The 15,674-nt window shown below is 41.7% G+C and overlaps 1 protein-coding gene across 1 annotated transcript; it reads left to right on the top strand.

The window, feature by feature from the left end:
- Positions 1-1,858: 1,858 nt before the first annotated feature.
- Positions 1,859-15,190, top strand: LOC123729537 (trace amine-associated receptor 13c-like). The gene is made up of 2 exons (XM_045704406.1): positions 1,859-2,698; positions 15,149-15,190. Exons 1-2 carry the CDS (start codon positions 1,916-1,918, stop codon positions 15,188-15,190), a joined length of 825 nt encoding a protein of 274 aa, XP_045560362.1. The 5' UTR covers positions 1,859-1,915.
- The last annotated feature ends 484 nt before the right edge of the window (positions 15,191-15,674 follow it).

Genomic DNA, 15,674 nt, shown 5'->3' with positions numbered 1-15,674 from the left:
AACTGGCAAAAGACAAAAAGAGAATATAGGTATAAATACGCAGGGGATAATGAGAAGACGGACGGCACCTGGAGGGGGGTGGAGACAAGCACAACGACAGGTGTAATATCGCAAACGGACATGGCAGTTTCACCGATACGAATTACAGCTTTAAAAGGAAATGTCACTCAAAAACAAGAATCAAAGTATCGACGGCCACATCATCATGATGATGCAAAATATTGTATGATGCAAATGGCATCGTCATACTGTATGATGATGTGGCCGGTGACTCTTTGATTCTTGAAAGTCCAATTTTAAAAAAAGTTGACATCAGACATAAAAATCATTGTGGGACTGTATCAACATTGGACTAGTAAAAAAATAACTAAGGATAGTTTTTCAGTTCGTCTTGTATGTTTCCAAGTCAATCAGCGTTTTTCCCGTTCTCCTGCTTTTTGCATTTCGCCTTTTTCTAGTCCTCCCCGTTTTGACCCTTGCCTGTTCTGGACTTTGTACCCACCTGACTGACCATTCTGCCTGCCTTGACCACGAGCCTGTCCGCCACTCTGTACCTCCTGGACTCTGATCTGGTTTTGACCTTTTGCCTGTCCACAACTATTCTCTGGCCTACTCCTTTTGGATTAATAAACATTGTAAGACTCCAACCATCTGCCTCGTTTAAATCAGAGAAAACAACACAACAGAAAAGGAAAACAATATTAAGAGGTGATTTGGTGAGAACACGGTGTGTTTATTCTGAAGTCTGATAAAAAGTATTTGTACCCATGATTAAACAGAGTCAAAGTGTCCCTCAACTTGAAGAAGTATGGTTCATAATTCAGTTCATATGGACATTTCTAAACGTCTATGGAATGTTCATATGGAATGGTACTATTCATTTTGACTGCATGTGCTATAGTGCATACCCCATACTGCCCTACAAAGGCAAAACGCAGTAACTACGTAATTTATTTTACAGCAAAATCTGACATCAAGGTATTTTTCTGTCTAGACAGCACTTTCTGATACTGCATGATATATTCTGATCAACAGGCTTGTTCCTGTGTCAGGAAACTAATACCACATTAATCAGATAATATACTTGGCCATTACAAGATGGAATTGGTAGATACTGCGTTTTGCCTTTGTAGGGCAGGATAAACTTATGCCATTTCGTCAACTTTCCTACACACTGACTAGCTGACATGTGGCGTGCCGTCATGTCTCCTGAGGTTGTGGAACATGTTCGACACTGAGCACTGACATCACCCAAACCAGTCAGTCTGCACAGTTATCCTATTTCCCATGTAACATAGGCTTTGAGTGACCAAAATATCACCCATGCTATATTTTCCCCCATTAAAATGCTTATTTGAGAAAATTTAACTTTTCTCTTATCTATTTATTTTTTATTTTTTATTTAACCTTTATTTAACTAGGCAAGTTAAGAACAATTTATTATGGATAATGATGGCCTACCCGTGGAACCCAACAAATGAAATAGGTGAAAACAATCTCATCTCTAACTATCAGTAAGGCTGAAGGACAGGCTAGGTGGGCAAAACAACATCCAATCCTGACATACATTACATCATGCTTTCACAAATGATTTGTTTATCTCACCATTTGTTCCTTTCTGTGCTGACTGGTCCCTGTGTGTGTGTGTGTGTGTGTGTGTGTGTGTGTGTGTGTGTGTGTGTGTGTGTGTGTGTGTGTGTGTGTGTGTGTGTGTGTGTGTGTGTGTGTGTGTGTGTGTGTGTGTGTGTGTGTGTGTGTGTGTGTGGCAGAGAGACTCTGCGGAGGGGAGTTTCTGTCTGTAACTCAGGGATAAATAGAGAGCCAGAGCTCAGAGTTTGTCAGAAGGCGGACCTGACAGGATCACACACAGGACCAAGCAGGAGCAGGACCTCAGCATTTTGACACTTTATTACAAATGGAGGAAAACAAAGATGTTCAATACTGTTTTCAAGACAGAAACTCTTCTTGCAGAAAGGCTTTGCTATCGACATCTATCTACATAACACTGTACATCTTCTTCTCATTGATTTCAGCAGTTACAGTATTTTTGAACATACTGGTGATCATCTCCATCTCTCACTTCAAGCAGCTCCACACTCCAACCAACCTGCTCATCCTCTCTCTGGCTGTGTCAGATCTCCTGGTGGGACTAATTGTGATACCAGTAATGACTGTAGCAGTAATGGAACCATGCTGGGATTTTGGGAAATATTTCTGTGTGTTTCATTTCTATATGGCATTTTTATGTACTTCTTTATCCATCACCAATTTGGTCTTGATATCTATTGACCGCTATGTTGCTGTGTGTGATCCCTTATTGTACCACTCTAAAATAACAATAACAAGAATTATGTGTTGTATATCCATCACCTGGTGTTGTTGTATCATATACGATGCTGTTATTATAAAAAACTTTGTAAATGTACAGGTACCCAGTGGGTGTTTGAAAGAATGTTTCAAAGTTGAAGGATTTATGTGGGGTAATATAATTGACCTTGTAATTACAATGGTTGTCCCATGCTCTATTATTATAACACTTTATATGAAAATCTTTGTGGTGGCCAGATCACAGGCCAGAAAGGTATTTTCAAAAGAGGCTGCCAGTGTGTCTGGTGTTAAAACTGTACAAGCAAATAAGTCTGAGAGAAAAGCAGCAAAAACTCTAGGTATTGTTGTTTTCAACTATTTCATTTGTTGGGTTCCATCTCTATTTTTTTTTTTTTTTTTTTTTTTAATTGACCATTTCTTATCATATTTCACCAGTTTTCTGGCACTTGTTAATTCCTTAATTAATCCAATAATTTATGCTTTATTTTATCCATGGTTCAAAGTGACAGCTAAACTTATTTTATCTCTCAATTTCAGGCATTCATAGCTCATATGTTTTTTCCTTGTTGACAATCATAGGTTTGATATAATTTATTTATACATTTGTTGTAATTATTTCTTTCATGTAATAATACACTGACATCACTTATCTCAGTTTTGTCTTCATAGATACGTGTGGTGCTGATTCAGAATGATTTGGCTGAATTGGATTAGAATGAGTTGGAGAAGGCATAAGAAGGGATTAGCATGTTTTATAAAAGACATTGTAGTCATTTTGGGTTGTATATTGGAAATACCAACGTCTGTTGTTGTTCCATGTTATTTAATGATAAATAGTATGTAAGTTTTCTAAATGTACATTTTGAGAACGTCATGAGTCATTATGTATGTTTAACATCACCCTCTAGTGGCTCAATTGGTACACAATGCCTTCAACAATGGAGTAAAATTTAAATGTACAATATGCATGATATCAGATAACGTCCCAGTATAACTCAATGGTGTATTGTGTAAGTAGAATATGGTCAAATTTAAGAATATGCAAATATGGTTAACACTTTATAATGTTCGGTAATAAACTATTTGTTAGGAATTTACAGTTTGTTGACCATTTATTAATCATTACTCCCAAATGTGTTAAATGTTACTAAGCTAGGTAGTCTCACATTTATAAATAACTACTACAGTATATACATGAATTATTCAACTCAACAGCGCAGGAGACTGCAGCAGACACTTGAACCTCAACATACCGGGTATGAACACTACCACTACTCTCACTACTACTACTCTCACTACATCACTGCTGCCAGGTCAGGGGTCACACCAGAGCAGCTCTCTCAGATGCTGTGTAGTCAGAATTAATATAGAGATTGGTTACACTTTATAATAAGACTTTGTAATAAAGAATGTATAATGTTTATTTTGACTCCACATCATTAATGTCTCATTACTCCCACATTAGTTTTGGAAAGATGGTTATTCACACATTGATAAACAACTTTTATACTCTGTAATAATGATTTATATGATCTCTCATAAGATGTTTAATAAATTAACGGATAAACCATTTACTGATCATTAGTAAAGTCATTTTGCAGTCCTTTCTTAGTATTTTTTAAATGTTTTGAACAGTGACCAGTGTAATTTATCACAAAAATATGGACATGCTGTTGGTAGACATTCCAGAAGTACCTGATGCTCCTTAAGTTCTCAAAATGAACTAGAACATTTCAATGGTTAAACAATAAGCACACAACACAGAGGATGTTAAAGGAAATATATTGAATATTATATTCCAAAACAGTCACACTGTTGTAGTAGTGCTGAAGGAAGTAACGTTTTTGTCTGAAAATGATAACATTCTTGTTTGTTGGCAGTGACTATCAAAACCAAAGTGTGGATTGCAGTCACTCATTAGAAATCAAATCACATTCATTTTGTTTTGGTCACAAACACGTGTTTAGCAGATGTTTTTGTGGTTGAAGCGAAATGCTTATGCATCTAGTTCCGACAGTGCAGCAATATCTAACAAGTAATATCTAACATTTTCAAAAGAAATACCTAATACACACAAATCTAAGTAAAGGAATGGAATTAAGAATATAAGAATATATGGATGAGCAATGTCAGAGTGGCATAGACTAAGAGCGGTTCATAGACTGCTTACAGGGTAAGGGAACCAGTATCAAAATACATACATTAACAGAACATTACGTTTAAAGGGTTACTACCTTTAATACACTACAAAATCAAATCAAAATCACAATTTATTGGTCAAATACACGTTTAGCAGATGTTATTGCGGGTGTAGTGAAATGCTTTTGTTCCTAGCTCCAACAGTGCAGTAGTTTCTAACAATTCACAACAACACACGAATCTAAAAGTAAAAGAATATATAAATATTTGGACAAGCAATGTCTTAGTATTATTAACAAAAATACAGTAGAATACAGTATATACATATGAGATGAGTAAAGCAGTATGTAAACATTATCAAAGTGACTAGTGTTCCATTATTAAAGTGACCAGGGATTCCATGTTTATGTACAGACTGTAGGGCAGCATCCTCTAAGGTACAGAGTTGAGTAACCAGGTGGTAGTCAGATTGTTATGGGTTTTTAACAGTCTGATGGATTTGAGATAGAAGCTGTTTTTCAGTCTCTCTGTCACAGCTTTGATGCACCTGTACTGACCTCGCCTTCTGGAAAACAGCGGGGTGAACAGGCCGTGGCTCAGGTGGTTGATGTCCTTGATGTCTTTTTGGCCTTCCTGTGACATTGGGTACTGTAGGTGTCCTGGAAGGCAGTGTGCCCCCAATGACGCATTTGGCAGACCGTTGGGCAGACAGCACCACCCTCTGGAGGGCCCTAAGTATTCAGACCCTTTACTCTGTACCTTGTTGAAACTTTTTTTTCCAGCGATTACAAGGTATGACACTACAAGCTCAGCACACCTGTATTCAGGGAGTTTCTCCCATTCTTCTCTGCAGATCCTCCTAAGCTCTGTCAGGTTTGGATGGGGAGCGTTGCTGCACAGCTATTTTCAGGTCTCTCCACAGATGTTCAATCAGGTTCTAGTCCGGGCTCTGGCTGGGCAACTCAAGCACATTCAGAGACTCCTGCATTGTCTTGGCTGTGTGCTTAGGGTTGTTGTCCTGTTGGAAGGTGAACCTTCGACCCAGTCTGAGATCCTGAACTCTCTGGAACAGGTTTTCATCAAAGATCTCTCTAAACTTTGCTCCGTTCATCTTTCCCTTAATCCTGACTTGTCTCTCAGTCCCTTCCAATGAAAAACATCTCCACAGCATGATGCTGCCACCACCATGCTTCACCGTAGGGACAGTGCCATGTTTCCTCCAGACGTGACACTTGGCATTCAGGCCTAAGAGTTCAATCTTGGTTTCATCACACCAGAGAATCTTGTTTCTCATGGTCTGCGTGTCCTTTAGGTGCCTTCTGGCAAACTACAAGGCTGTTGTGTGCCTTTTCTGTGGCGTGGCTTCCATCTGGCCACTCCACAATACAGGCCTGATTGTTGGAGTGCTGCAGAGATGTTTGTCTTTCTGGAAGGTTCTCCCATCTACACAGAGGAACTCTGGAGCTCTCTCAGAGTGAACATCGGGTTCTTGGTCACCTCCATGACCAAGGCCCTTCCACCAGATTTCTCAGTTTGGCCGGGCGGCCAGCTCTCGGAAGAGTCTTGGTGGTTCCAATCTTCTTCCATTTAAGAATGATGGAGGCTTCTGTGTTCTTGGGGACAGTCAATTGAAATGAATTCATTAGGCCTTTGGATTTCACACGATTGGGAATACAAATATATATATGTTGGTCAAAGATGAACAAAAGTATGGGGACACCCCTTCATATTAGTGGCTCTGGCTATTTCAGCCACACACATTGCTGACACTTATACAAACCTGATCACACAGCCATGCAATCTCCATGGTATAACATTGGCAGTAGAATGGGCTTACTGAAGAGCTCAATGACTTTCAACGTGGCACCATCATAGGATGCCACCTTTCCAACAAGTCAGTTCGTCAAATTTCTGCTCTGCTAGAGCTGCCCTGGTCAAATGTTAGTGCTATTATTGTGAAATAGAAATGTCTTGGAGCAACAACGACTCAGCCGCTAAGTGGTAAGCTACACAAGCTTACAGAACGGGAAGGCTGACTGCTCCAGCTTGTAGTGAGGAAAAAACCTTGCTACCAAGTTCCAAACTGCTTCTGGAAGCAACATTAGCACAATAACTATTTGTTGGGAGCTTCATGAAATGGGTTTCCATGGCCGAGCAGCCGAACACAAGCCTAAGATCACCATGCTCAATGCCAAGTATCGGCTTGAGTGGTGTATAGCACGCCGCCATTGGACTCTGGAGCAGTGCAAACGCGTTTTCTGGACGAATCTGGGCATGGCGGATGCCAGGAGAATGCTACCTGCCCCAATGCAAATGGATTGTCGAGATCGTTGAGGAAGAACCTGACTGGCCTGCACAGAGCCCTGACCTCGACCCCATCGAACACCTGTGAGCCAGGCATAATCGGCCAACATCAATGGCCGACTTCACAAATCATATAGCAATTTTCCGATGGGGATTGCCAATTGTAACACCCCAAAATTCCTTTAGATGGCGAGCACGCTCCACTGTGGATTTTCATACAGCAAATGATACCCAAGTCAACTCCCAAGGGTCAGATTTTGATAAAATGTTTTAAATTTTTTTTACTTATCACCCCCTTAAAAAAGTGGTTTCTGGACCGTTTTTCGATTTTTATGTCAATTACACATTTATAAGAGCTGTATGAACATGCTTATGACGTATTTTATTGACGTCGTTTTTTGGGTTGCTTTTGCTTGTGCACAAGGCATATGTTTTGTGCATTTGGAATATGATTTCATAGGAAAAAAGTGACATATTTTTGCAAAATGACATGTCCAATTCTTTTTTGTCAATTATGAAAGTATTGAATTTGCCAAATCACAGCAAATATCCAATAGATGGCTAGAGATCTCCGCAGTGAATTTTCATATTGCAAATGTAACACAATTCAAGACCCAAGAGTCAAATTTTTAAAAAATGCCAATTTTTTTGAAAACTTTTCACCCCCTTCAAAAGTAGTTTCTGGACCGTTTTTCGATTTTTATGTCAATTACACATTTATAAGAGCTGTATGGACATACTTTTGACATATTTTATTGACAATTTTTTGGGTTGTTTTTGCTTGTGCATAAGGCATATGTTTTGTGCATTTGGAATATGATTTCATAGGAAGTCAAAAGTGACATATTTGCTTGTGCATAGGGCATATGTTTTGTGCATTTGGAATATGATTTCATAGGAAGTCAAAAGTGACATCTTTTCTTCGAATTTGACATGCTCAGAATGCATAATTGACTGGCCCGATGATCTCGGGATGGCCGTGCAGTGACTGTGGTTCCTCTCCATCGCTCGTCACCCAGCAGTCAGCGTCCATCAGACAATTAGATGGCATTCTGACACCAAACTGATACCATCTGACACCAAATCCACTTTTTCCAACTCGTATAGAAGCCAACTATCACATATGTCAGAGCAGGCCCATAATTCACGCCTTCAGTTTAACCATAAAAAAAACATAAAACACATAGCTACGTTCAAGCTGCGCGTCCAGCTCTGACATTATGTGTAGGCCTAAGTGAGGCGACCCCGAATCCCAAGTTTCGGCTTGATAGGTCATTCGGTGCCCGAGCAATGGCCTTAATTGGTGCTGAAAATCCACTTTTTCAGGGCGTTACTATGGGGTCCCTGAATGAGCTATCGGACAGAGACATTGGGGTCCGTCTCTATGGGCCGAGGCAGTTTCAATGCACCTAGTCTTGCGACTCTGGGACATTTCTACATGTCGCCATGTCCGTGATATTCAAAATGAATTGAACATATTGCAAATGCACGAGGCAGTTTCTCGGTCTGAGAACCTTCTAGAGCCACATAATTCACTGTGCACTATCGACTTGAGCTCTAGAACAGGTTTCTAAAGTTTCGGAGCTCTAGGTCTGACGGTTCTTGAATCGTTTGAACGAAAGTAACTATTGAAGGCGGTATAAGCCTCTAAGCCCCAAACAATGCCCCTATAGCCAAGCTGTGTGTGTGTGTGTGTTTTAGATTTTTTGTAAAAAGAACACACGTTGTCTTTGGGGTAGGCATAAACAGAATCCTGAATATGAAGCCTCTACCTTAAGAATTGACTGAATGACACATGGTTGAGTTGCGTGATTTTCACTATCTGCAGGTTGGCCATATGACAATAGCTCTAGCGTGTTTTTAACAACTTAGACACTGTGGTTAGATTAACGAGAGTCTTGTCTTTAAAATCGTGTAAAATAGTCATATGTTTGAGAAATTGAAGTAATAGCATTTCTAAGGTATTTGAATAACGCGCCACGGGATTCAACTGGCTGTTGAGTAGGTGGCACGCAAGCGTCCCACCTAGCCCAGAGAGGTTAAGAATAGACTGAATGACACATGGTTGAGTTGCGTGATTTTCACTATCTGCAGGTTGCTTATATGACAATAGCTCTAGGGTGATTTTAACAACTTCGGGTTGCTCCAGGAACCTTAGAATCGACACAGTTAGACCTCACAGTAGCCTGATGGATTGTTATAGAAGACAGGTTCATCAGGCATTCATAACCCACATAGGCTTCAGGTTGAATTTTGGAGAATAGTCAATGTATTCCTATGGGGAGAGAAGTCATTGCACACTGTTTGATCTAAACACCTTATTTTCACTGTGAAGGGTTAATGCCACAGGGTCAAGGTTAGGCTTGCACAGATCGAGAGGACCTCAGGAACGCTCCTGGGGTTGAACTGTGCTTCTAACCCTAACGGTTCTCTCACTGTCACCCAAAAGCACTTGACATATTGCTGCAGGTATCATTTTGGGCCTAGTTTTCTCACGGTCGCTGCGCTCAGACCGAACGACCTACGGTCAAGCGGGGCATCTCGTTGAACTCGTCTCATCCTAGAGATAATGGTAATGCCATTGCAGGCTCTTTGTGTCTTTAAGCACCGCACTGTGTCACTCCGTCCTTGCTGTGTGTGTGTGTAAGAGAGCTTTTCTTTGACATCTGATGGGATATATGACTGAATTACAGTTCATGAGGGTTGCCTAGTCACACATATGAAGTTGTGGAAAGATCTGACCTTTTTAACCCTTCAAAACAGCCCCTATGACACCATTTTAAGGCACTTCTGGTTGACACAGGAATCTGAACGTTAGGCTCTTATAGAATATTGAGTTTTAGGTCTTTATGTTAAGAACTGACTTATTTACAGAGGGTTGAACAAGTGTGTGTTGTTTCAGAAAATCACAGAAAATCACAGAAATCTCGCAGAGCTCCGAAACCCGCCTTAACGGACTCATCTGAACACGCTGCAACTGGATATGTAACTTTTTGGGGAAAAAAAACTCCTATTGTTGAATATCACCAATGTGTCATTGTACAATTTCTCTGAAATGAACATTGGTAAATGCATGGTTCCTTTTTTCCTGACACCGTAGGCTCATGTAGTTTGATGTGAAGCGGTCAAATCAGCACTCTATTTTCCTGTTTGACTTTCAATCCCAGAAAAATAGCCTTAACTCGAAAAGCGTCGAGGCCTCGACTCCATCCTGTTCGGGGCCAACTGCCCATAATGCCAAACCCACGCAGACCGAGTTTCGTCTTCGAATTCTTTTCCGTTTAGGAGAAAAAGCCGTGTCGTGATTGGTGATATATGTTACATTTGCAATATGATTCCGTTCGCCCTCTCGTGGAATAATCCGGGACTGCAAAGAAATGACAAAATATAGAAAATTTTATTAAACGGAAACGGAAGGTCCGAGAGACTCCGTTCGATGACTTCCTGGAAGTTCCGGCCCCTGTGAGCGGCCCGACGCCGTCCGCGGATTTATCGGACGTAGTCGGACGTCTAGTAAGGGAGCGTACATTTGCAACATGCACTTCCTCACTAACCACACAGCTGGCGCACGAGAGTTCCCTTCATGTATGAAAATACCCTCAAATAAAAGGTGACATTCTATCATGTCGCCTCATATTTAACATTTGATCTCATATCCAATGTGCTTGAGTAAAGACTACATTTTTTAAAATGTTTTCCTGCGGATTGAAACAGAGTACAGGGATTATTTTCAGTATGTACAGTGGCCAGAGGAAGTCAGTATAATTCACAATCTCTGACAGAGGGATAACTTGACTTATTCTATACTGAACAAAAATATAAATGCAAGATTTTGCTGAGTTACAGTCATATAAGGAATTCAGTCAAATTTCTGCCCTGTTAGAGCTGTCCCGGTCAACTGTAAGCGCTGTAAAGTAGAAACGTCTAGGTGCAACAACGCCTCAGCCGCTAAGTGGTAAGCCCCACAAGCTCACAGAACTGGAAGGCTAAGTTCTGCAGCGCATAGCGAGTAAAAATCCTCTGTCCTTGGTTTCACATCTCACTACCGATATCCAAACTGCCTCTGGAAGCAACATCAGCACAAGATCTGTTAGTCGGGAGCTTCATGAAATGTGTTTCCATGGCCAAGCAGCCGAACAGAAGCCTAAGATCACCATGCTCAATGCCAAGTGACGGCTCGAGTGGTGTAAAGCACACCGCCATTGGACTCTGGAGCATTGGAAACACGTTCTCTGGAGTGATGAATCACGCTTCACTATCTGGCATTCTGACAGACGAATCTGGGTTTGGCAGATGCCAGGGGAACTCTACCTGCCCCAATGCATAGTGCCAATTGTAAAGTTTCCAGTAAGTTACTGAACATTTTACAGGAAATGTTTTACGGTGTGGTTCCAGTTGCACCTACTGGGACAGCAGCAGTCTGCAGTTTGCCTCATGGCACCATATACAAGGAAATGCTGAGGGCCTCTGGGACCAGGAGGAATCTTGGTTCACACTGGATTTTCATTTCCAACTGAAAGAGAAAGCTGCTCCACTGGCTGCAGGACGGACATGTTGAAGGACAGATGTTTCTCTACACAGCCATGGCAGCGGCCGCATCAGATTGACAAAACCAGACATATTAACTTCACACTCCTGAAGTAGGAACCTAGGTTTCAATTTACAATATTTGGAATGTCAACGTCAATATAGACCTCGATCTGCATAAACAAACCAAATGTTGTCTAACTTTGTCCCCCTGGCTTTCTATTTTATTGGTTAATTTTGGCCCAAAAACAATGGGAGTGAAGGAACTCAAGATGCAACTGTTTTCAAAATGTTATCTCTTAAATATCAAACATGTTCAAATATGGATTGTGTAGGCCCATGTAACTCAATAATTACTTTGACTCAAATTGTAATTCAGAAAACATAAAAAAAACACATATTCCTCTATCATTCACGAATCCTAAAGGGGAAATCTGCAGTTCAAACAACAACAAAGCGGTCACCCCACCACCTTTTTAGGTAAACATTTTAGGGATGGACTGAAGAAATGTAACTATTCTCCTGAGTGGCGCAGTGGTCTAAGGCACTGCATCTCAGTACTAGAGGCGTCACTACTGGGTGGAAAAATACTGAGCATAATAGCGGACGATATTGCCACTCCTATTTGCAATATTTTCAATTTAAGCCTACTAGAATGTGTGTGCCCCCAGGCTTGGAGGGAGCATAAGTCATTCCACTACCTAAGAATAGTAAAGCCACCTTTACTGGCTCAAATAGCCGAGCAATCAGCCTGTTACCAACCCTTAGTAAACTTTTGGAAAAAATTGTGTTTGACCAGATACAATGATATTTTACAGTAAAGAAATTGACAAGAAACTTTCAGCATGCTTATAGAGAAGGACATTCAACAAGCAAAGCACCTACTCAAATGACTGATGATTGGCTGAGAGAAATTGATGATAAAAAGATTGTGGGGTCTGTCTTGTTAGACTTCAGAGTGGCTTTTGACATTATCGGTCATAGTCTGCTGCTGGCAAAACGTATGTGTTACGGCTTCACTCCCCCTGCTATATTGTGGATAAAGCGTTATCTGCCTAACAGAACACAGAGGGTGTTCCTTAGTGGAAGCCTCTCCAACATAATTCAGACAAAATCAGGAATTCTTCAAGGCAGCTGTCTAGGCCCATTACTTTTTCAATCTTTACTAATGAATTGCCACTGGCTTTGAGGAAAGCCAGAGTGTCTATGTATGCGGATGACTCAACACTATACATGTCAGCTACTACAGTGACTGAAATGACTGCAATACTTAACAAAGTGTTGTGGTTAGTTTCAGAATGGGTGGCAAGGAATAAGTTAGTCCTAAATATTTCTAAAGCAAAAAGCATTGTATTTGGGACAAATCATTCAGTAAACCCTAAACCTCAACTAAATCTTGTAATAAATAATGTGAAAATTAAGAAAGTTGAGGTGACTAAACTGCTTGGAGTTACCTTGGATTGTAAACTGTCATGGTCAAAACATATTGATACAACAGTAGCTAAGATGGGAAGAAGTACAGTTGAAGTCGGAAGTTTACATACACTTAGGTTGGAGTCATTAAAACTCGTTTTCAACCAATCCACAAACTTCTTGTTAACAAACTATAGTTTTGGCAAGTCAGTTTTAGGACATCTATTTTATGCATGACACAAGTAATTTTTCCAAAAGTTGTTTACAGACACATTATTTCACTTATAATTCACTGTACGACATTCCAGTTGGTCAGAAGTTTACATACACTAAGTTGACTGTGCATTTGAACAGCTTGGAAAATTCCAGAAAATGATGTCATGGCTTTAGAAGCTTCTGATAGGCTAATTGACATAATTTGAGTCAATTGGAGGTGTACCTGTGCATGTATTTCAAGGCCCTCCTTCAAACTCAGTGCCTCTTTGCTTGACATCATGGGAAAATCAAAAGATATCATCCAAGACCTCAGAAAAGAAAATTTGTGACCTCCACAACTCTGGTTCATCCTTGGGAGCAATTTCCAAACGCCTGAAGGTACCATGTTCATCTGTACAAACTATAGTACGTAAGCATAAACACCATGGGACCACGCAGCCGTCATATCGCTCAGGAAGGAGACGCGTTCTGTCTCCTTCTTGCAAACAGTGCAAATCAATCTCAGAACAAGAGCAAAAGACCTTGTGAAGATGCTGGAGGAAACAGGTACAAAAGTATCTGTATCCACAGACATAACCTGAAAGGCCACTCAGCAGGGAAGAAGCCACTGCTCCAAAACCGCCATGAAAAAGCCAGACTACAGTTTGCAACATGGGGACAAAGGTCGTACTTTTTGGAGAAATGTCCTCTGGTCTGATGAAACAAAAATAGAACTGTTTGGCCATAATGACCATTGTTATGTTTGGAGGAAAAAGGGGGAGGCTTGCGAGCCGAAAAACACCATCCCAACCGTGAAGCACAGGGGTGGCAGCTTCATGTTGTGGGGGTGCTTTGCTGCAGTAGGGACTGGTGCACTTCACAAAATAGATGGCATCATGAGGATGGGAAATTATGTGGATATATTGAAGCAACATCTCAAGAAATCAGTCTGGAAGTTAAAGCTTGGTCGCAAATGGGTCTTCCAAATAGACAATGACCCCAAGCATACTTCCAAAGTTGTGGCAAAATGGCTTAAGGACAACAAGGTCAAGGTATTGGAGTGGCCATCACAAAGCCCTGCCCTCAATCCTATAGAAAATTTGTGGCAGAACTGAAAAAGTGTGTGTGAACAAGGAGGCCTACAAACCTGTCTCAGTTACACCAGCTCTGTCAGGAGGAATGGGCCAAAATTCACCCAACTTATTGTGGGAAGCTTTTGGAAGGCTACCCGAAACATTTGACCCAAGTTTAACCATTTAAAGGCAATGCTACCAAATACTTATTGAGTTTGTGTAAACTTCTGACCCACTGGGAATGTGATGGAAGAAATTAAAGCTGAAATAAATCATTCTCTCTGCTATTATTCTGATATTTCACATTCTTAAAATAAAGTGGTAATCCAAACAGACCTAAGAAAGGGGATTTTTACTCGGATTAAATGTCAGGAATTGTGAAAAACTGAGTTTAAATGTATTTGGCTAAGGTGTATGTTACTGTATGTCCATAATAAAGCACTGCTCTACCTTCTTAACAGCAATACCTAGTTTTGTCTCACCTGGACTACTTTTCAGTCGTGTGATCAGGTGCCACAAAAACGGACTGACGAAATATTGCAATTGGTTCAGAACATGGCAGCATGGCTGGCTCTTGAATGTACACCGAGAGCTAATATTAACAATATTCATGTCAGACTCTCCTGGCTCCAAGTGGAGGAGAGATTGACTTCATCACTACAGTACCTGCATTTATGAGAGGTATTGACATGTTGAATGCACCGAGCTGTCTGTTTGAACTACTGGTGCACAGCTCTAACACCCATACATAGCCCACAAGACATGCCACAAGAGGTCTCTTCACAGCCCCCAAGTCCTGAACAGACTATGGGAGGTGATCCAGCCTCTCTCCCGACTGACGTCCCTCTAGCCCCCCCGGCCAGAGGCACAGGAGCGTCGTGTTCACTTCTGTTCCCCAGAGCATCCTAGCTCCCAAGTTTATGAAATCCAGAGTGCACAGTCCACAACACCACGGTCTGCACCCTCCTCAGCCAGCATCTTGACTAGCCAGAGTCAAGGAGACTCCCGCTCCAGTCGTGGAACCACAGCTAGCCTCTGTCAAGGGCCTGTTCTGGTTGCCGTCGCAGTCGTCTTTTCCTCCCTGTGTGGCTGACACTCGGGTGCCCAAGGTTCGACTGTCTGCTACCCTGGAAACTTCAGCCACATATACCCCACCTGCTCTCCCTCAGGAGCCCCTCACTGCTCCTGGCCCAGAGTCCAAGCCCGCCTGAAGTCGTTACCCGCTCCTTGGATAGAGCCACAGCCTGCAGCTACAGCAGAGGTCAAGTACAGGGGTCTCTCCAGTCACAGCCTGATGGGACCTGCCAGTCCCAGGCCTGGAGTCCTGCTGGCCCAACCTGCTAGGACTGTGATAGTTCCGGCCTCCGAGGGTTCTAGCCCATGTGGGTCATCAGGCTCTTGCCCCGCTAGGTTCAAAGGTACCAGTTGCTCTAGTAGGGCCCAGTGCTCTACTATTCTCCAAGTCCAGCGTCAGTATCCCTGGTAGGTCCAGAGTTGTTCTCTCTGTCAGGTCCAGAGTCGTTCTCCCTGTCAGGTCCGGAGTCATTCTCCCTGTCAGGTCCGGAGTCATTCTCCCTGTCAGGTTCGGAGTCATTCTCCCTGTCATGTTCAGAGTCGTTCTCCTGTCAGGTTCAGAGTCGTTTTCCCTGTCAGTTTCAGATTCATACTCCCTGTCAGTTTCAGAGTTGTTCTCCC

This window comes from Salmo salar, chromosome ssa21 (assembly GCF_905237065.1).
Source record: "Salmo salar chromosome ssa21, Ssal_v3.1, whole genome shotgun sequence".
In the NCBI taxonomy this organism is placed as follows: Eukaryota; Metazoa; Chordata; class Actinopteri; order Salmoniformes; family Salmonidae; genus Salmo; species Salmo salar.
This window is presented reverse-complemented; position numbering and strand designations above follow the sequence as displayed.

What these genes read in the sequence shown, in the direction of transcription:
- LOC123729537 (XM_045704406.1), top strand. Translation starts at nt 1,916, where the DNA reads ATGGAGGAAAACAAAGATGTTCAATACTGTTTTCAAGACAGAAACTCT. An exon ending in TCAACTATTTCATTTGTTGG is followed by an intron (nt 2,699 to 15,148) that starts GTTCCATCTCTA and finishes GCTCTCCCTCAG; the next exon opens with GAGCCCCTCACTGCTCCTGG.